At 42.3% G+C, this 23026-nt stretch overlaps 1 protein-coding gene across 1 annotated transcript in view; it reads right to left on the bottom strand.

Moving 5' to 3' along the window:
* The window catches only part of ADAM17 (ADAM metallopeptidase domain 17), a 47742-nt gene extending 24961 nt beyond the window's left edge, over positions 1 to 22781 (bottom strand). Inside the window, exons 1-4 of the mRNA XM_084792182.1 lie at positions 22484 to 22781; positions 9172 to 9304; positions 2411 to 2541; positions 613 to 701 (exon numbers count right to left, since the gene is read on the bottom strand). Of these exons, the coding sequence (XP_084648308.1) occupies positions 613 to 701; positions 2411 to 2541; positions 9172 to 9304; positions 22484 to 22577 (447 nt within the window). The 5' untranslated portion in view covers positions 22578 to 22781. The remainder of the gene's footprint in view (positions 1 to 612; positions 702 to 2410; positions 2542 to 9171; positions 9305 to 22483) is intronic.
* Positions 22782 to 23026: the final 245 nt, after the last annotated feature.

Below are 23026 nucleotides of genomic sequence, written 5' to 3'. Positions count from 1 at the left end.
ACCAGGAAGCCTTAACTAAAAACAAACAAACAAACAAACAAAAAACAAAACAAAAAAACCCTTCATTTAGATCCTTATTTATTAATCTAAAAAGATATGCATAATTATATTGTTAAGTGAAAATATATCATGACAAACCATGTATTTAGTGAACCATTTGCAGGAAGAACAGCACAGAGAGCCACACCTGGCGGCATATCAATAGTAAAGTGTCCTGGGTCTCCCTTTGTTGCTCAGACTGGCCCAGAGCTCACTATGTAGCCCAGGCTGGCCTTGAGCTTACAGTACTCCTCCTGCCTCTGCCTTCCTGAGTGCTAAGCAGAGAACTCACGGCAATCTTCCTGCTTGAGCCTTCCAAGTGGGATTGCAGGTATGACCCACTGTACTTAATTAGCCTTAGCATCTTAAAACAACCAAGAAGCTCTGTAAAAATCAGAGGCAAGGTGCTGAGAGAAAGACAACTCCAAAGGAAGGCAGACAGGAAAAGAGACACAAGATCAGGAGTTCAAGGCCAACCTTAGCTACATAGCCAGCTAGAGGCCAGTATGGGCTTTAAGAGACCCTCTCTCAAACTCCTGGCCCCCAACAGAGCCCTCTTACATGTAGACTTACCTCTATGTTATATTCTGCCCCATCTGTGTTGATTCTTACTGTAACATCATCATCCCCTATGTGGGCTAGAACCCTAGAGTCAGGCTCACCTTGAGGAAAAAAAAAGAAGGTGTTTTTATTATCAAAAATAATTGTTTCTTGGGCTGGAGAGATGGCTCAGAGGTTAAGAGCACTGTCTGTTCTTCCAAAGGTCCTGAGTTCAATGCCCAGCAACCACATGGTGGCTCACAACCATCTATAATAAGATCTAGTGCCCTCTTCTGGTATATATGCAAGTGGAACACTGTATACATAATAAAAAATAAATAAATAAATAAATAAATTTTTTTAAAGTATTTGTTTCAGAGCCAGCAAAATGGACCCGCAGGTTTAACAGCCCCTGTCACCTCAAGCCTGATGACCTCAACTAGATCCCTGGAGCCCACACATGGAAAGTACCAACTCCCATAGGTTATCTTCTGACCTCCATTTGTGCCATGGGATGCATACACATATACTGATTATGTAAATGCAAGAGAAAGATTATCAAATAATAACGTATTCACTGTTGACAATAAAGAAATCGGATAAGCCCTTCATCATCTTGGCCTGCACCTGGGTAGACTGAGAGCTCTGCAAACAAGAAACACAGGCCTGGAAAAGGCCAGAACCTCAGTCTTCTCAAGAGGAGAAACAGGTCAGAAAACATGATACCTACCCACTTCCCTCTGTATAATTTAGCATAAATTTGTTGAGGAAAGAAGCAAGAGTCTATACTTTCTGCTGTCAGCTGAGCAGGAGGACTGTTAGGAGTGCCGGTCAGCATAAGCTACCTAATGAGACTGTCTCAAAAATAACTAAGGAAAGTTACTGGGCATGGTGGCATGCACCTTAGCCCTCTGGGAGGCAGGCAAGCAGGCCTCTGAGTTCGAGGCCAGCCTGGTCTACAGAATGAGTTCTGGGACAGCCAGGATTATACAAAGAAACCCTGTCTCAAAAATAAGAAAAATAAAATAATAACAACTAAGGAAACCAGGAAGCACAATTTAGAATATGTCAACAGTAATCTGGAGCGTTCCATGTCATTATCTTTTTCTTATTGCAGAAAAAAGTAAAAAGCAAACCTAGGCAGGTGTGATGCTTCACTCTGTGGAGACCTACGTGGGAAAGAACAACAGCGCACTTGAGACCAGTTAGGGCTATGTTAAGGGGATGGGGGAAGAAAGCTAGCTAAACAACATGCTAAAAACACCTATTTCCCCCATTAGAATGTTCCTGCTCCCAAACTTACATAGCTCATATAAAAACATGTAGTATACTATGACCTCTTTCTTTACCCATCCACCAAAATGAAAAAGAAAAAAAGACTTTGTAACTAGGCTAAAGCCAGAGAGACCTATGGTGGTCTGTTCAAAGCCTAGCTACTAGCTAGCTCTTGAGAGGTGATTGGACTATGTGGATTCTAACTTTATCAAGGGACTGATCCACTGATGAACTGATAACTGAGTGAACTAATTAGAGGTGGAATCTACTTGGGAAAAGAAGGTCATGGGAGAATGCCTTTAGAAGACGTGTCTTGTCCCTGTGCCCCTCTCTTTTCTCCATGTCTCCTGGCATCCGTGAGGTGAGCCACAAGCTTCTTTCCGCCACCATGATGGTCCATCCTACCTCAGATCCAAAGCATCATGAACCAACCTCGTAAACCATGCACTGACGTAAATCCTTTCTCTTTGTTTATGTCAGGTATTCCACCACACAAAAGTGACAAGCATAAAACACAACAGCCCAAAACACTGCAAAATGCAAGCTCCATACTAACCAACCACGTGTCCACTGAAGAAGTCCTGCCATTTTACACTGTACTCGCTTTCTTCTTTTCCATCCACCACCACAACTCTGAAGTTTTGTGCAAAGCGTTCAGTACTTGATGTCAGGTATAATTTAAAATGCCTGCAAAGAGAGTGCATTCAGAATTTAAAAATACAAAATAGAGATCTAATTTTTACTTCACTTTTTTAGATTTAGAAGAGATGAGATGAACAAATCTCTACTCAAGTTATAACTAGTAACTTTTTAAAAGAATTATAACATGTGCTCACTTTGGCAACATATACACTAAAACCACAAGATTAGCATGGCCCTTCACAGGATAATATGCAAATCTGTGAAGCATTCCGTATTTTTCTCTCAGAAAAAAAAAAGATTTTTTTCCATTATTCTGATTCTGTGTGTGACATGTGTACATATGAGTATGTGCTTGTCACACACACACACACACACACACACACACACACACACACACACGCCCTCAGGCAGGCCAGAAGAGTGTGTTGTATCTCTTGAAGCTAGAGTCACTAGTGCTTGGGAGTTGTGCAGCATGGTGCTGGGAAACTCCAGTCTCCTGCAAAACCAGCAAGCGCTTTAACCGCCAAGTCATCTTTCCAGACCCACAGCAGCTCATGACTTACTAGGTACATATAGCATTATTTCTCAAATGGACTATTTGATGTAGTTGTAAAACCTTACCAGAACAAAAGAAACAAATTTTAAAATAGTTTTAACGAGGGCATGGGGGTTAGTAAGACAGCTCACAGGTAATGGTGCTTGCTCCCAAGCCCGACAACCTGAGTTCAATCTGTGGGGCCTACATGATGGAAACAGAAAACTAACTCCCTCAAGCTGTCTTCTTACCAACATATGTGTGCCATGGCACATGGCAAATGTGCCCAGATACATAGACATTCAAAAAGAAAGAAAGAAACTATGAAGAGGACCTCTGATTGCTTGAGAGTTCGAGCTGACTTTTTTCTTGTAGCACTGAGACTCACTTGAGCGGACTGGAATTGAGGCTGTTTTGTATAGCACTGCAAGAACACAAGGGCAGTTTGCAGCCATGTCATAGTGGTTTCTCTTCAGCATAGCTCCTCTCTGGTGTCACCAAACATTCCCTACCTCCATTCTGAAGGCTTTTTGCGCTTCAGCCACTTGCTGTCTAATTTTTAAAGAGTAAGATTATTCCCGGCATTTCTAAATATTATGTAATCTACTTTTGCAAAAAATACTGTTAAATTTAGTTAGTCTGTGTATCCTGGTTTAAAGAATGTAATTTAAAAAAATAAACTGTCATATTCTGTATAGTCAAGGAAGGAAGGATGGAAGGAAGGGAGGGAGGGATGGATGGAGGCAGGGAGGGAGAGAGATAGATCATTAGCTAATGCTTGGGAAATAAGGGTAAAAGCTTAGGCATTTATCTTTCCTGGAAACTGATTAATAAGGAAACACGCGTGGACAGTTGGAGGCTGAAGTTAGGTGTCCTGCTTATCTCAGACTATGTTATATGGCAATAATTACATCTATTTGCTCTTAAGATAATCTGTATATGATCTCCACTTCATAGAAGTAGAGAGATTTACACACTCAAGCTACAGAGCTAGTAAACTGTGAAATTCAACAATGGACTTGATTGTTCAAAAACCAAGGGATTTTTACTCCACGGCTTCTAGCAATCAAACTGGTATCCTATGGAAGAACTCTTACTACTGTGTACAATTACTAAAATGCTGCTTCTGTACTTAAAGTACCTGTGCTTTTTTTTCTCCTCAATAGAACCTACCTTGAAAACTACATAATTACTACTGGGGAAATAGATACAAAGGTTCTAAATGCAGATATTAAAATATATTCATTCCAGTTCTTTATATGGTTTAATACTTTACATCATGTTCATTTTAAAATAAAAACTAGGCATAGTGAGTCAGACTTTGTCAGTATTTACAGAGACCTTTCTTTTTTCTTTCTTTCTTTCTTTTTTTTTTCTAGACATGGCTTCTCTGCGTAGCCTTGGCTGTCCTGGACTAGCTTTGTAGACTAGATTGGCCTTGAACTCACAGTGATCCACCTGCCTCTGCCTCCCGAGTGCTGGGATTAAAGGCATGCGCCACCACGCCCAGCTTTACAGAGACCTTTCAATGTGCCCACTAATACTCAACCAAGGAAAAGCAAGATATGCTACTCATCTCAACCACAGGAACAAATTTAGTCAGCAATGGTGTTGAAAATATAAAATGTTACTTCCCTGTGGGTCTGCATAAATCTTTCAATTGCCAGGAAAAAATCCAGACTGGGACTGTCTCCGGAGCAACAAGTATTTTTAACTTTTTGAGCATACAAGGTAACTTTAGTTTTGCTTATATATTTTTTGATGGTCAGGGAGAAACACAATACACCATTTCATAAAATCTTGGCTCATTTCCTCTGCTATCCAAAAACATGTCCTCCTACACTACACATTACCATTAGTGTTCTTTCCACTTTGGCTATAATGGAACTTTGAGAAGAAAAGCACCCCTATTACAAATGCCCTATTCAGGGTTAAAGCTCCACATGGACTGTAATAGTGTCTCTAATGTTCTTCCTAGGAAAGTCCCAGGAACTGCATTCTGGGTCTTCTACTTCAAGATCTGCTGTCATGACTGGGTAGTCTGGCTCAGTGGAGAGAGCCATTTGTCATACCAATGCGAGGACCAATTTAAAACAAAAGTGGAAGGTGAGGGCTGCTGACCAAGATTGTCCTTTGATCTCCACATACCTACAGCCCCATGCATCCACACTCATACACATGAACACACACATAATTTTTATAAAAACCAAATCTTGGTGTATGGTAAAAATAAGGCCTAGTAATGATAAAATTTGCTTTTAAATTTTTCTGATGTTAGCTAGGCACGGTGGCCCACACCTGTAATTTCAGCACTCGGGAAGTAGAGACAGGGGATCTCTGTGAGTTCAAAGCCAGCCTGGTCTACAGAGTGAGTTCCAGGACAACCAGGACTACTCAAAGAAACCCCATCTCGGAAACCCCCCCAAAAATTATGATCTTAGTGTCGAGTTTTATAAACCTCCAGACAGCATGTCAGTTAAACCGTTTTTGCAGCTTTTTCATTATTTAGAATAGGTATTTATTTATTTGTATCAATGAGGAAACAAAACTCAAAAGGCAAAGTTTCAACAAGTTTCCTTTTTCATAAACTACTACTCATTATGCAATCACTTCAGTATTTATTCCATGGTTTTCACCCTCTAATAGTCACATCCAAATCCAGCGTAGTCTGATTTAAGCTCTTTTGTTTTCCACTGCTATTTAAGATGAAAATCTTAGCCTGGAGGTGGTAGAGTAGGCCTTTAATCCCAGCCCGCGGCATGGGCTGCCCTGGAACTCCATGGTGGCCCTGACCGCCCACAGATCCCCCTGGCCTCTACCTCCCAGTGCTGGAGTTAAAGGAGTGCACCACCATGCACAGCTTATATGAATATTTTCCTAATGAACTAATGAATGTCATTTTGCAGCACGAGAGAGAAATATGTACACCCACAGAAGTAGCTGCCCTATCATAGGTAATGACTCCACAGGCTGCCTCAAATTTATGGAAAGAGAGAATGTGCAGTTTCAGTTCTTTTGTACCTCCTCACTTGCTCCTACATACTAAAATCACTTTACTACATTGATTTATTCAGTGTGTGTGTATGTGTGGGCACACGCCAGCCGCAGTGCACACGTGGACGCTCTCTGGCCTACCAAGGGTGGAGCTCAGGTTGCTAGCAGGCACCCTCACACTGAGCCATATCCCTTCCCGCTCACTCTTCCCCAAACTTCCCACCAGTGCTGCAGAAATACCTTAATTCTGGAGCCCTATCTGTGCACAAACAGCTTTCTACTGTGGGCACGTATTCTAATTTCCCTGAGCCAGAAGCATGTGCCTTCAAAAAGGAAACAACTACGAAGACAAGGGTAAGAATTAGAGATAAGTTATGTCAGGTGCCTGGATAACAATACACTTAGTTTTGACACTTGGTTTGAAGCTAGCTAGTCAATATTATACTATCTGTAATCACTACTGTACTATCTGTACATAAATTCTAAAAGTTACTTTAAAATAACATAGAGATATGGCAATAACTAGAAAAATACTATTAAAAACTTCTTACAAAAAACATCGGTAACATGCCAATAACTGACCAATTACTTAATGCCCAAGCAACACTACAATGTAGTAGTCAAAAGAACAAACTCAATAGAAAAAAATGGGGAAAGCCTGTGAAAGCCTAATTCACAGAAAGGAACGAAAATGATGCTCCATTTCAATTGAAATGTAATTAAAAACAACTCTAAAATATTTGCCCTTGGAGAAAATGAAAGCTGTATGGTAGCAAAAACCTAGTGCGCTAGGCTGGGGACATAGCGCAGCTGGTAGAGTGCCTGCCTGGCAGGCACAAGGCCCTGGGTTCCCCAGGACCACACAGAACCACGTGCAGAGGCACATCCTAGCACCAGAGTGGCAGAAGGTGTCTGCAAGTTCAAGGCCAGTGTGGTCCACCCCAGCCAGGACCACACAGCAAGACCTTGTCTCAAGGTAAATAAATAAATAATCTGATTAAATTTAAAATACTATTATTCTTCAGGGAGTAGTGACAAGACAAATTTTGGACATGTTCATATCAGATGGAAGTGTATTCTGTGATTGGTTGAACTCATCAACATAGTGAGGGAATGCTAGCTATGCATATACATTTTTGTCTATGTACAAAAACTATGCACTGACGGGGTATCCAGACGTTTAGTGGGCAAAGAAAGGCTCTTGTTGCCAAGCCTGATGGTACTAATTTGATCCCTGGGACCCACATAGTGGAAGGTAAGAACCAATTTCTACAAACTTGTCTCTGATCGCTACACATGTGCTGCAGCATAAATGTCCCTACCACCAATAAATAAAATGTTTTTAAAAAATCTTACTGTACTAAAATGTTTTAGAAGTTTACAAAACAAGAAACTTTTCTGGATATGGGAAACTTAGAAAATGAAAACTTACTATACTCCATGAAGGTTTTGTTTGTTTTGTTCGTGTACATGGTGGTGGCAGTAGGGGCCCTGTGTGTGCTAGACAAGCAGTCTACAACCTGAACTACAGCCCTGCTGCTCTATGACAATTTGGTTTTTTAATCAAATGCATGTATTACTAAAACAGGCACTTAGGCACCTTTTGTGCTTCAACTGGGCCCACAAGAAAACAAGATTTCATGAGGTAGATGGCCCCTTCACCAGTCTAGATGAGAAGAACCCAGGAGGGCGAGGCGACACCCACGCATCATCAGTAAGACGCGGAGTAGTGGCAACTGATAAGGGCTTCGTTGGACCATCCCCAAAGAACAAGAACTGAGACAGGGAGAACCACACCTCAGCCAGGACTGCTCAATCACAAGGATCTCTTTCCCATGACCCAATTTTTTTCTCTGCTTAGACTTAAACCTCAATGCTGGACCCTAGAAGATGAACTTGAGGCTCCTTAGACCCTTTCTTCCTAATGTATGGGTCTTACCACTGTCTCTAACTAGAGTACTAAGTGGGTGGAGCCTAGCCTTTTTCTTTTTTCTTTTCTTTTCTTTTTTTAAGCTTGAGCTGGGGTTTTTTTGTCCCCCCCTCCAAAAAAAACCAATGGTAACGCTACTTGTGTTTATTTTTATTTGAATATATCTTATTCGGTTAGTTTGAAAAATAAAAAACAGCTCACTTATATTCTCCTACTGGTTTTTAACTAAGTTCTTATGTATGTATATTGGCACCTGGTGGGGCTGTTGAGAATTGAACCTGTAAGAGCAGTCAGTCCTCTCAACCAGAGCCATCTCTCCAATCCCATTTTATTGCTTTTTAACTGTCATGAGCACCAACTGTCAGTTCAGATCCAGCACCCACATCGAGTAACTCCAGTTCTAATGGATCACTCTTCTGGCTTCCTCAACCACACACACACTTCCTTCACTAGCACACACCCATGCATATATATTCACACAGACATAAGCATAAATAGTAAAAATAAAGAATTATTTTAAAAAATAATTGAGCTCAAGAGAGCTCAACAGTTAAGAATACTGGCTGCTCTTCCATAGGTCCCAGGCTGGATTCCTGGCACCCACATCATAGCTCATGAAACTCTCTAACTCCAGTCCCAGGGAACTCAATGCCCTCTTCTGGCCTCTGAGGGCACCAAGCACACATGGGGTATACAGATGTGCAAAACATTCATTCACAAAACAAAGAATAAAAAAAATTTGAAAATATAAAGTATTATAAACATTCAGTTAATAAAACTGTTAGAATTGTATAAACATTGTTACCATCAGTAATTTGTTTGTTTGGCTTGGTTTGGTTTGGTTTTTCGAGACAGGGTTTCTCTGTGTAGCACTGGCTGTCCTAGGCTCACTCTGTAAACCAGGATGGCCTGGATCTCACAGAGATCCGCCTGCCCCTGCCTCCTGAGAGCTGGGACTAAAGGTGTGCGCCACAAGCGCCCTTGGCCCAGCCCAGTAATACTCTTAGGGTACTCATTTCCTTTAAAATATTGATAAAGAATTTAAAATACTTTATTAAAATATGGACTTTAAAATAGGCATTATGCAATGTTAGAATCACACACCAAGTACAAGTCTTTAAAAAGTAACTTCTTAAGATTTCTATAAATATCCCTTTTTATTGCTTTTGTCACCCCCACATTGCCCCAATATTATTCTACATATAGTTCTAATTACCTTTTCAAAGCTGAAAAAGTTAGTAGTGTTTCTAAGTGTGTTGCAGACTGCAGATCCCTTTTTCTTATGGAGTGCTGCTGGATATTAGATAGAGAGAGGATATCGTAGTCTGAGAGCAAAGAATCAAGCTTCTCTGAAAAAGAGGTAAAAAAATATTAGTGGCTACATAGATAGCTCAGTTGTTTAAGAGCATTAGCTGCTCAGTCATCAGGCCCTGAACTCAGATCACAGCACCCACATCAGACAATTCAAAAACACTTAGTAACTCCAGCTCCACGGGATCTAAAGCCTCTGTGGGCACCCATATGTACAATCACACAGATACAATTTTTAAAATGTGTTTTTTATTGGATTATGGAGGCTAAAGCAGTGGCTCAGCAGTGAAGAGAACTTGCTGATTTTCCAGAAGACCTGGGTTCAAATCTGAGCGCTCACATGGCAGCTTACAACTATCTGTAACTGCAACTCCAAGGAAGGGAATGGAAGGCCCTCCTCTGATGTTCATGGGCACCATCATGTACATGACACACACACATACATGAAAAATATTCATAGAGTAAAAGTAAATAAATCTTTAAAATACAAATAAAGGCTGGCAGAGGCTGCAGAACGGGACCAGCAGTTAAAGCACGTGTTTCTGCGCTCACATGGCAGCTCACAGCCATCCACACGTCTAGCTCCAGGGAATCAGACACTCTGCTGGCACAAACCACACACAAAGTACATATACATACACATAGGCAAAGCACTCATATACATAAAAAATGAGTAAACAAATCATTTTAAAGGTAATTAGCACTGAAGTGTACTAGTCAACTGTGCCAGAAAATAAGCTCAAGTGCTCAAATGGCCAGAACAACAAATCACTCACATATTCTTTAAAAAACAAAAAACAAAAGACAAAAACAAAAAAACAACTGAACCTGGACTTAATGGAGACCTAAGTTCAGATTCTTAGTACATAAAAGGTGCAGATGCTGCCAAGTCAAATAACTAGAGAAGGAAGCATAGCCACACCTAGAAAGTTAGATTCCTGCAAAACAAATGACCCAGTTTCTCCGGGAAGAAGGGAGGGGCAAGGAGGTAACAGACTTACTACACAAACAGCTGCACTGTAGGAATCACTCTGATCATGGCAAACAAGCTAGCATGGGAGCATACTTAAACATCCAGGGAACTAAGCATGGACGCAAGTTAGACACTAACAATTTGGTGTCTCTAAAGACTACCATATATACATGAGACTTTAAAGGTAAAAGGCACTTTATCACACGTTTATATAAAGTGTCCAAGATAAAAGAAGCCGACTCAACTTTTTCACTGTCAAACTGAGCAGTCAATCTCTTATCAGTGGACAGGTAATAGGAAAGAGTAACGAATGTGTGTATTAACAGCCTAAGAACCCAAAACCAGGAAAGCAAGCATCTGCACAAAGTCCCAAACCTGAGCCTGAGTTCCAGACCAGTTTGGGCTTGTCAGCAAGACTCAGTCTCCATGGGACTCTAGGTAAGAGAAATATAGGAGATGGGGAAATAGAAGGATCCAGAGGGTCCTAGAAACCTGCAAGAAGAACATCGTGATGAGTGAATCAGGGCCTGGGGGGGGGGGTCTGCTCAAACTATTGCACTAACCAAGGGCAATACAGGTAGTAAACATCAAACCCCTACTCTGATCTAGCCAATGGTCAGGATATTCTCCACAGTTATGTGGAGAGCGGGGACTGACTTTCACATGAACTCTGGTGCCCCATATTTGACCACCTCCTCTGGGTGGGGAGGCCTGGTGGCACTCAAAGAAAGAATAAGCAGGCTACCAAGATGAGACTTGATAGCCTATGACCATATAGTGGGGGAGGAGGTCCCCCTCAGTCATAAAGGGGAGGGGAATAGGGTGAAAACAGGAGGGAGGGAGGAACGGGAGGATACAAGTGATGGGATAACAATTGAGTTGTAATCTGAATAAATTAATTAAATAATTTTAAAAAAAGACTCAGTCTCCAAATGGAGAGCTGGTAGTAGCATCACTACTACTGTCACCCCAACAGCTCCATCAGTGCCTACCAGTAGGTGCAGGGAGAGGGAATTGATTGATTCCCCAGACAGAAACCATCGCCAACTGCTTTACCAGACCAAGTCACCATCCAAGAAAACAAAGATGCACTGTCCTCAGCTCAGAAAATGCACAAGTGAGATTCAAAACCGGAGCTACTATAATAAAGTATATGACATTCCTCTCCACATTTTCAATCAACAGATTCCCTGATGCTTCCTCCAAAATAAGGACTTTTAATTTTTAAAAGTCTTTTTAACTTAAAAATACTTTTTAGGGCTGGAGAGAGCTCAGTGTTTAAGAGCACTGCCTGCTCTTCCAGAGGTTCTGAGTTCAATTCCCAGCAACCACATGGTGGCTCACAACTATCTATAATGTGACAATAAATAAAACAAATCTTAAAAAAAAATTTTTTTTTGAGGGCTGGAGAGATGGCTCAGAGGTTAAGAGCACTGGCTGCTCTTCCAGAGATCCTGAGTTCAATTCCCAGCAACTACATGGTGGCTCAGAGCCATCTATAATGAGATGTGGTACTCTCTTCTGGTGTGCAGGCATACATGCAGGCAGAACACTGTATTTGTAATATATAATAAATAAATAAATAAATCTTTTTTAAAAAGTACTCTAGTTGGGGCTGGAGAGATGGCTCAGTGGTTAAGAGCACTGCCTGCTCTTCCAAAGGACTCGGGTTCAATTCCCAGCACCCACATGGCAGCTCACAACTGTCTGTAACTCCAAGATTTGACACCCTCACACCAACACACATAAATTAAAATTAAATAATACATTTTTAAAAAAAAGGACTCTAATCTCTTTTAAAACTGTCTAAAAGGGGACTGGAGAAATGACTCAATACTTAAGAGGGTCTTGCAGAGGACCCAAGTTCTATTCCCAGCACCCACGTGGTGATTCATAACTGTATGACATTCCAGTTCAAGGGGATCTGACACCCTCTCCTGGCCTCCCCAGATAGCAGGCTACAGTTTATGTGCATACATATATGCAAACACTCATACAACTAAAATAAAAATAATAACTGTCTAAAATATATAAGCTAGTATTTCCCTTTCCTTTCAATAATCATGGCATTCCAATCATTTCAATGGACCTAGATAGAATTCCTCAGAACAGCAGCAGCCTTTACTGTATACTGTTTTGTTTTGTCTTTTGAGACAGGGTTTCTCTGTATAGACTTGGCTATCCTGGACTCACTTTATAGACCAAGCTAGCCTGGAACCTGCAACGATCCACCTGCCTCTGTCTCCCTGAGTGCTGGAATTAAAGACATGTACCACCATGCCTGGCTTTTAAACATCCAATTATTTTATGTCAACCGAAAATTAAGATTAATTATATTTGGGGACAGAAGTGTACTATGTAGCTATGCTGCCCAGGAACTCAAGCCTCCCAAGTGCTGGAACTATGAGCATTTTTGTTTGTTTATTTGTTTATGTTTCTGAAACAGGGCCTCACTGTAGCCCAAATTAGCCTCCAATTTACAACAATCCTCCCACTTCAGCCTTCCATCTGCTGAGACTAAAAATGTAAGCCATCACACCCACACAGAATCTCCTGCAGTCCAGGGTGGCCCTGAAAAGGTTGTATAGTGTAGCCTAGCATGACCCTGAACTCCTGTTCCCGCTCACCTCTCAGTCACTGGGATTACAGGCCTACCTGTGCTATCACATCCAGCCTTGAAAACATATTTTAGGGCTGAAGAGACAGCTCAAAGGCTAAGTGTAATGGCAGTTCTTATAGACATCTGGGGCTAAGTTCCCAGCGTCCACATGGTAGCTCACAACTGTTAACTCTAATTCCTTTGGATCTGGCACCCTCTTCTGACCTCCAAGGACACCAGACACACAAGTGGAGCACAAACCTGCATGCAGGCAAAACAATCATACACATAAAATCGAAATAACTACACCTTTAATCCCAGCACTCTGGGAGGCAGAGGCAGGTGGATTGATCTCTGAGAGTTCGAGGCCAGCCTGGTCTATGATGTGAGTCCAGGACAGTCAAGGCCACACAGAGAAACTCTGTCCCAAAAACTAGTAATAATAATAGTTAATAATAATTATTATTATAATAAATTTTTAGAAACTGTCAACTCAAGAGCATAACCTGCTAAATATCCCCAATCAGTGTGATCATCAGCTCATTCGCCTGCTGCTATGCTATAAATGAGGCCCTAAATGAAGTCCAAGAGCTGAAATGCAGCAGTGACGGAACAAAGTCCTTATCCAACTGAACTCTCATTTTAGTATGAAACACAGATATGTACAAGAAAACGTATCCAAGTCAGACCTGGATCACACACCTATAACCCAGGCATGCCACAGACTAAGACAAGAAAAGCATGGTTTCAGGACAGTGGAGGCTACATAGCAAATCCCAGGCCAGTGTGAGACATGATGCGAGGGAGGGAATAAAGGGACATAACTGAGGGAGAGAAGGGGTAAAGAAGGAAGCGGGGAATAGAGAAGGAACAGAGAACATGGGTGTGGACAGTAAAGCAAGATGAAAGTACTGAATAGTTTCTACAGGGTGGGCAGAGAAAATACCTGCTGTTATGTAATTCTTGAGTGAATCTGAGGAAAGTAAGAGCACAGACATGCTGCTACCAGATGAAAGTTAATCAACATGCACTCAAGGCTCTGATTCAAAATTCACAGTTGCTATTTTGTGTTTACAAAATTTCCTTTTAAAGTCAATCCAGAGAAAGGCTGTTTCAGATCTTAATCACCTTTCTAACCCATGATAGATGGTACAACCACACAGCTTAGGGGCACCAATGAAAAACCTGCAAGAAACTTGCACCTTGATCAACCAACTTGTTTACCAATAACCAAATTTCTCTACTACACTACTTCCACAGAACATCCTAAATGCAATTCTCCTCCAAATGAGGACGAAACAGGCTCAGAGAAAACACATTTGTCTACCATGCCAAACTCTAACACCAATGGTGTGCCAAAGAATTGTAGATTATAAGAAAAATAAGGCCAAACCTTAGTGCAACACAGCACTGGTTTTTAAAAGTCTATCCAGGCCAAAATACTGAAAAGCTTTCCTGAAATGATGCTTTAGAATGCCTATGAAGTAGCCTAGCCCACCTGGAGCTGTCTACTTCACTGGTTTTTGACTTTCGAGCATTTCAAACAAACGTCCATTTCTTCCCTCTGAAGTTTACAACTCTCTGTATCTTTCTTAACTTTTGGTTATGACATGTCTTATCTCACAGATTAGGAAATGGCCAAAAGGAGCCATGTTTTATTCATTACAGCTTCCTCTCTCCCCCCCACCCCCCACCAAGACAGGGTTTCTCTTGTAGTCCTGGCTGGTCTGGACTCACTTTGTAGACCAGGCTGGTCTCAAACTCACAGAGATCCACTTGCCTCTGCCTCCATAGTGCTGGGATTACAGATGTGCGCCACCACACCCCACCACAGCATCCTTTTCTTACAGCATTATCTCACTGGGCCCCAGGCTGGCCTTGAGCTCCTAATCCTGCATCCATCTCCCAAAGTGAAGGCCACCACACCTGGCTCTCAACAGTGTTTTACCACAAAAAATTCTGCAAGGACCTTGGCCCATCAGGCTCATGTTCACAAGCTACAGGAATTCTCAATGCTGAGATAAAATACAGTCCTTTGGTCTTCAACTGCCTTGAATCAGGCTGGTACATGACCACAGTTTCATTTAAGATCATAATCACACCTACTGACTTAGAAACCTGATTTCAATGTTGTACTTTCATTGTCAATACACGGATCAGGGAGGGCTCTTCAGACTGTGGTCCCCCTGCACCAGCAGCATGAGCAGCTGGGAGCTTGTTAGAAATACAAAGAGTCAGAAATCCTCAGTGTGGGGTTTAGCAACTTATGCTGCCTTCCAGGTAACTCTCATGTGAATTCAAGTCTGAAAAGCACTGAACAAGTCTGGCAGCATTAGGGCTCCTACCGGTAATCTTACTGAAAGCTGAGGCAGCTGGAGTTCAAGGCTACCACAGGCAACAAGGAAAGACACCCGCCCTCAAAGGCCTCCTTGCCCCAAATCATTAATCAGAAAAAAAAAAGAAAGAAAGAAAGAAAGAGGAGAGAGAAAACCACTTAAGCTAAAGTAAGCAAACAGCTAAAAATAATGCTTCCAGCTGGAGACCAATCATCTCACACATAAGCAAGCCTGTGGGGACACTCAACATAGGGTCCTTTTACAGGTAATACTCATATGTTTAATATCCAGCTCACTTTTTTTATATCCATTATATCACTTTTTTTAATATCCATCCATCTTTTATTCAGCCTTGCACTGCTTTTAAAAACAAGAACCAGAAACAAGGTAGGCTAATCTGGAAAACAGATAAACTGTGGAACTTCCAAAGAACATGAGGGAACCACCCACCATTTAAAAGCCTGTTCACAGCAGGTTTTTAAGAACATGTAGAATACTTATCTACAAAGTTAAGGAAAAGGAAGGTTTCAAAAACTATTCATATCCCAGTATCTTAACTATGGGGCTAGAAGAAAAATAAGGGCAAGATAGCAACACTGTTAGTTATTTTAAGTAGACTGTCTATAATAAGAGCCTTTTAAATGTAGCTTCCTAACATACTTTAAAATAGCTCTGTTTCCATTGCAATTATATTCTTTTAATAACTGGATATTACAAATTAGATATCCTGGAGCCATTACAAAACAACTCAATAAAAAGCAGCTCCCTCTTGGAAGGCAAACTCGAGCCACCTACAGCTCCTAACGCTGCCTTCTTAGCAAGTGCCCCTCAGATCCTCAACTTCCCACTGTAGTGCACTCCCAGAACCTTAGCCCTCGGTGGACACAATTCTCCACAACCTTTACAACAGAATTTCTCTCTCATTTCTACCCAACTCTCTCAATAAAGAAGTAGAGACTGGTGCCTGGCATTGTGATGCACACCTTAATCCCAGTACTCTGGAGGCCAACCTGGTTTACCATAGTGAGTTCCAGGTCAGCCAGCAATACACACTGAGGACCTGTCACAAAAAAAAAAAAAAAAAGAGTATAACTCAGTGGAATTTGTTTATTTATTTATCTAGGGTTTTGAGATAGGGTTTCTCTGTGTAGCCTTGGCTGTCCTGGACTTACTTTGTACACCAGGCTGGCCTTGAACTCACATAAATCTGCCTGCCTCTGCCTCCACTGAGTGCTGAGAGTTTTGCACCCAGCTTAGGAATTTCTTTCTTTCTTTCTTTCTTTTCTTTTCTTTTTCTTTCTTTCTTTCTTTTATTATTTTTATTTTTATTTTTTATAGTTTTTTGAGACAGGATCTCTCTGTGTAGCCTTGGCTGTCCTGCACTCACTTTGTTGACCAGGCTGGCCTCGAACTCACAGTGATCCATCTGCCTCTGCCTCCCAAGTGCTGGGATTACAAGCATGCGTCACCATGCCGGGCAGAATTTCTTACAGTATCATTTATTGCTGTCAGTACTCAATAAGACACCTTAAGATCCTCATTTGCTCAGCACCTGGTCATGGACTCTTTAAAAAATTCCACAGTAGTTGCCCATTCTATTCTGTAAATGATTACAGCCACCAAATGAGACAGCTGTTAGCTAGCTAGAAACACAATTTAGAAAATGAGCCCATTTAAAAGGTCAAATGAAGCCGGGCGTGGTGGCGCACGCCTTTAATCCCAGCACTCGGGAGGCAGAGGTAGGCGGATCGCTGTGAGTTCGAGGCCAGCCTGGTCTACAAAGTGAGTCCAGGATGGCCAAGGCTACACAGAGAGACCCTGTCTCGAAAAACCGAAAAAAAAAATTAAATAAAAGGTCAAATGGAGAATGTTCTAAGGCCCCACTATGCTGCTCTTCCCTGCCAAGTGCTATAGTGTAGTTCCCACTGGCAATACCTAGTGATATTTAGCTACAGACCCTATCTTCCTTACTGCTTTTGTGTTTTCTGTATCCTTCTACCTTCGCTTCAACTTTCCTGAACACACATTCTATACTTTTTTGCTCTTTTCAAACTAGGACTTATTTATTCAACTAATACTTATTAAGAACCTCCGGGCATTGGCAATGTGACAGAGCTTTTGAATTTTTACTATTATATTTTTTAGTACAGTGGGGAAGAACAATCACACAAAATTATCATTAAGTGTATCTTGCGGGGGGGGGGGGGGAAGGGGGGGGAAGCAGTTATGGAAGAACACAGCAGGATTAGCATCCCTGTCTGGCAAACTAAGGATGCTTTTCCTGGCTGCATCCAATGGCTGAGGTCAGGACTGGAGAGATGGTTCAGTGGTTAAGAGCACTAGCTGCTCTTCCAGAGGACCTGGATTTGATGCCCAGCATCCACAAGGTTGCTTACAACTGTCTGTAACCCCAGTTCTAGGAGATCTTTGATACTACATGTACATTACGAACAGACATACATGTGGGCAAAAAAACACATAATTTTTTTTTTTTTTTTTAGAAATGATGCAGTAGCAGTTAAGAGAAGGCACATCACATACTGCAGAAGTGAGAAGGCAACTCAGATAAACTGTACTGTAGAACATCACAGCAAAACTACGGCATGAGGTCAGGACGGCAGCTGTGGTGGCACAAGCCATTATTTAATCCTAGCATTCAAACCGCAGAGGCAGACAGATCTCTGAGTTCAAGGCCAGCTTGGTCTACATAGTGAGTTACAGACTGACCAGGAGTACAGACCGAGACCCTCTCTAAAACAAAAACAAACAAGAAAGAACTATGACTTATGATGAGACTGAGGAGGCAGATGGAGGTCAGTTGATGAACAGGGAATGAAATCTTAAGGATTTTAGACTTTGGGTAAGGGCACTGTTAAGTAGAAATCTCAATGAACTTCAGTGTGGTACAAACAAGATTGGAATCTGGGAAATCAGTAGGTAAGTTTCTGAAAGAACAAAGTGGGTATTGCTAAAAACTCCTGGGATTCTGGCTTCACTACCTATGTAGACATTTATGTATGTATACAGTATATATGTATATATGTATACACACACACACACACACACACACACACACACACACACACTGACAAGCCAGACAGGGATTTTAGGCAAGAACAGAGAAAACCAAGTTATCCTGTGAGTCTCAAACTGAAGCCCGTGGCAAAAGCAGCTTATACTCAAATAAGTTTTTACAGCCACTGAATTTAGTGAATTCATCTCAAGTATAACCAAGTTTCTCCCATCAAACTCATAATCAGCACTTTTAAGTTGAATCTAATTTTTTAAAGTTTAAAAATTATGTCTACGTTTTTGTGTGTATCTATGCATATATATATGCACAAGTATAGTTATATATAATGTATCATGTGTGTGAGGAAAATAAAGTGTTAAGAAGAAGGGTCTAAAATATCTATGGATCTTCTATATTATTTCATTTTTTTTACAGAATAACTTTTTCCTAGAATATAGTCTCTAAGTGTAAATACAAGCCCCTGGCACGTGCAAGCCTCAGCTACAAATGAAACTCTTATCCTAACAACAACAACAACAAACAGTGGCCTAGATTGGGCCACTGTTTACTATGCCTGTTCTGAAGACTCAAGGTCAGCACTCCCAGAATACACAAGCAGGGCAGGGACGCATGCAATCTGGCCAGTCTGTGCAGGAAGCCCTGGGAATAGGTGAATTGAGCGAAGAAAATCAGTGCTCTCTACTGGGCCAGGGAACCAGAACTTTACAACTAAAAATGTGCCTTTGTGGGTTTACAGCAGTCAGCTGCTTCACCTAATTCTCTACAGTGAGTGCTTACCAGGCTGAGATGAGGCTAGCCTAGGTCAAGACTAACAAGTCCTGTAACCGGCAGCTGCTCAGCCTTAATGAGTCAGCAGAGTCCAGGTGAACCCCTGAAAAAAGCCAGGGCCATGGAGTTCTGAGGTACACTGGTGCAAACTCAAGTGAGACAATGGGACAGCTTCAGTAACCCCTAGTCCAGCTTCAACACTGTTTTCACACTCTCTTTTATTTTGGAGGGGAGGCTGTTGAAATAGGGTTCCTCTGTGTAGCTCTGGCTATCTTAGAACTCACTCTGTAGACCAGGCTGGCCTTGAACTCTGAGATTCGATTGCCTCTGCCTGGGATTAAAGGTGTGTTCTATCACCACCTACCTCATGCTCACTCTTCTAAACAAAAACAGATGACAGATAATTTTGGACATACTACACTACTTGCTTTTTTTAATATGGAGGTGTGAATATCAGCCAGATATGAGTGGGGCTTCACGGAAGAAGACAAGGTCAGAGATGCATATTTAGCAGTTAGGAGTACACAGTCAAAGAGCAAGTGGAACCAGAGTACTGGCAGAGACTCTTCAGAATCTGCAATTCCTGTTGGTGGAGCATAGACAAAGAGGAAGTTGGGGAAGGTGCCTGCCTTCTTTGCTGACTTTAGGGCAGAGAGGCAAAGCAGCAACCTTCTTTCACTTCTCTACCACAGTGAAGACCGTCCGGTTGCTCCTTCTGTACCACCGAAGTTAACACTCTCTTCAGACTATGCTTCCACTCGAATCGGGTGCTATCTTCCACAACACAGACGCTGAGAACCCAAAGTCAACAGCACTCGGATGTGGAGGACTTTCACACATAACATTCCGGAAAGCCCTTTGAAAGCCACAAGGACTTCTCCAGTTTCCCCATCATTGTCTAAGTCTTCGTTCTTAGAAATAGGTCATCTCTTTGACTACTGCTGCAAAACAAAGTTACCTTAAACCTCCCTTGAAGCGGCTTGTGCTAGGTATTTGGATTTCATAGGATGGCAGCTTATAAACAGCAACTTCAGCATGAAGAGGCCAGGCATCTAACTCCTGAGTGCTGCTGATAATGAGCTTTGAAATGGGGCTCGAACTCAGAACCTTGCACATAAATGCTAGGCAAGCACTGTACTTACATCACCCCAGATATTTTTTAACTGGATTAAAAAAAAAAATGGGTCTCAGAAGATGGAAGTGAGGAACACAGGCCTTGTGGGCATCTGAAGAGGAGTTTTTGTTTGTTTGGCAGTTTTCATGGCAGTTTGCTGCTTAACTTCACCCTACTATTACACTTGGTTATTCAAGATCAACAAATAGTTTCACAGTTTTAAGAACATAGGGTTTTTTCTTTTCATTAACTTACTTGGTTCTGTAGTTAGACTATAAATGTACTAAATATCAATTAGGTATATAATTTTCTGAAGGGCAAAAAGTACACAATAAACAGACACTTAGCTTTTAGGGTACTCTGTGGATCACCAAAAATTACTTCAGGAACTGTTATGAATTGCATAATTTAGGAAAGTTATGAGTCACATGAGCTTAGTCATGACATCACAGTGAAGTTTTAGCTGGGTGTATAAGTCTCACTTTGATTTCAAAACTGTTTTTCCTTTGTGTTACTTTTAATAAAAGAGGATGTGGTGGGTGGAAGGGGTGGAAAGTAGGTCACAGATTTTGTGCCTGAAACATTTTGAAACTTACCTTGAGGTTATCAGCACAATACATACGCACAAGAGTGGTTGCCATAAACACGTCCTAATGTTTGAATGTTGTTTTAGATGTGTCTGTTTAGATCTCAGCTTACACTGTTGAGCATCAATCTAGAAATAATGTAGTTTTCCTCTACACTGTATGAGTCCCTAAGATTCACGCTTTTCTCTCCACCCGTGGACAGGAGAGTGGTGACAAGTTGTGTGGGAATGGTACAAAAGTCATTTACTGTCTCAAATGCAAGCTTATTACTAGCACCTTTAAAATGAAGCATGTCCCCAGGCTCTGTTATCAGCACTGAGAATGTTTCCCTCGGTCTGTATTTCAGCACTTTCTAACGTGCTCCTTTTCGGTTCTTTAATCTTGTCACACAGGTAATCCAGTTTAAAATGCAAACGCAAACACACACACACACACACACACACACACACACACACAAGAAAGTCATTTGGATAAGGGCATGCAATACATTAAATGTTTATACCAGTCAATTACAGCCTCTGTTCAGTAAATAAGAGGAAAGCACAAGGTTAAAAACAACAACAACAAAAAAAAAAATCAAAAAACACCAACTAACACAAGCCTGGGAGTGATGGTGCAAGGCAATCCAGCCCTTGCGAGGCCAAGGCAGACAGCTCTCTGTGAGTTTGAGGCCAGCCTGGTTTACACAGCAAGTTCCAGGCCAACCCTGACTCAAAACAGAGGTAAAGAAAACTCAGCCGGGTTTCGATCTGAATGATAAAATACGTCTATAGACCGACAGGATCGTTACATCACACAATGAGGAATACTAGTTCACACTTTGTTATTGATTAACTTAAGTGCCTTAGATTTGCAGGCTAAAGGATATTAAGACATCTGGTAAGTTCCCTATCACCAAAACTGTTTCACACTTTGTTACTGGTTAACTGAAGTGTCTTCGCCACTTTTGCACGCGAAAGGATCCTAAGGTGCCTGGTGAGTCACCTATCACCACTTCACACCTCTAATGCATGCCTGTCCTTATGATAGCTCTAAAAAAAAAAGATCTGAAGATCTGAGTAGGAACCCTCTAGTTTCTAGGCTGTTTAAACTGTTAAACTGTTTAAGCGGGTCAGCCCTGGTCATTTGTTTTAAATTGCAAGGAGAGCATTCACAGTGGCAAGCTAATTCAAGAGCTGGCTTAGGAAGTCTGAGCCTCACTCTCTCCGCCAGGCATCTCTTCAAAACAAGAAAGTTCTTAGGGTGATCTTGAAATCCAACTCCAAGATTCCAAATCCAGTCAGAAAATGCAAACGAAACTACTTCGTGTCGCCGCCTTTCAACCAGCTTACTGCATTAAGTACCTCCTACATAAGAAATTCAAGTTCGACTTTGAGAGCCAGCAAGCGGTGTGGAGCTTTGGGCCCCTCCTTTCTTTCAGGGTCCTGCTTTTATCAGAAACACCTAACACCTTAGATCCGCTTGTTAGCAAGCAAAGGACCTCGACCATATCTCACACTCCACACACGAACCATCCGCATGCCTGCACCTCTTTTCTAAACACATCCCCAAACTACAAACCTAGGAGAACTGACCTCTCGCAGGCCCTTTAAGAGACCCCTCCAGGATGTCCCTCCACACAGAGTGACAAGCCCACCTCTTTCCTCTCGCTACACACCGGGAGCCACACCCCCTTCCCACACTGAAAACTTCGGGGCTCACCTCTGTAGCCTTGTACCCCGCCCCCAGCGCCCCGGTGCGTCCTTCCAAGCGCTCTAGGGCCAGCTAAGCCAGTTTGCTCCCCGGCTTTGCTTCTCCGGCTCTTACCAAGTCGCGGGTGGGAGGCAGAGCCTGGCTCCTCCGGAGGTCGGGGCGCCAGGACTAAAGGCACCAAAATGGTCAGAAAGAGACACTGCTTCATGTTCCCGTCCCCCACTTCTCTGGGCAACCTTCTCCTGAAGAGAGTTCGGGAAACTGCTCACATTGGGAAACCGAGGTGATCCTCCCAGCACGGCCCTACAAACTTTTCCCTCCCGCGCCGCCTACAGGGAAGTCTCAAGAGCGAGGCTCAAGGCCCCGGAAATACAGGCGGTGCTCTAAGAGAGCGGCTCAGCCGGCTTCCGGCCACAGTCGCTAACACTCCTCCCCTCCCTCGTCGCCCCCTCCCCCCCGCCCCCACCGACCGCGCTGCCCACAGCCGGAAGAGGGCGCCGCATAGCATTGTGGGAGGCGTGGCTCGCCCCGCCTCAACGCCATCTTGTGGTCTCTGTTCCTTCCTGGTCCCTCTAGGTCGTGGCTGGCGCCTTCCGGGCCCTCAGCTCTTGGTGTCCTGACTCGACCCAGCACCGCCTCGCCTCTGTCCCCGGGTGA

The sequence above is a fragment of the Acomys minous genome, assembly GCF_964271855.1.
Source record: "Acomys minous genome assembly, chromosome: 8".
In the NCBI taxonomy this organism is placed as follows: Eukaryota; Metazoa; Chordata; class Mammalia; order Rodentia; family Muridae; genus Acomys; species Acomys minous.
Note: the sequence above shows the minus strand (reverse complement) of the source record. Positions and strands in the feature narration are given on the sequence as shown.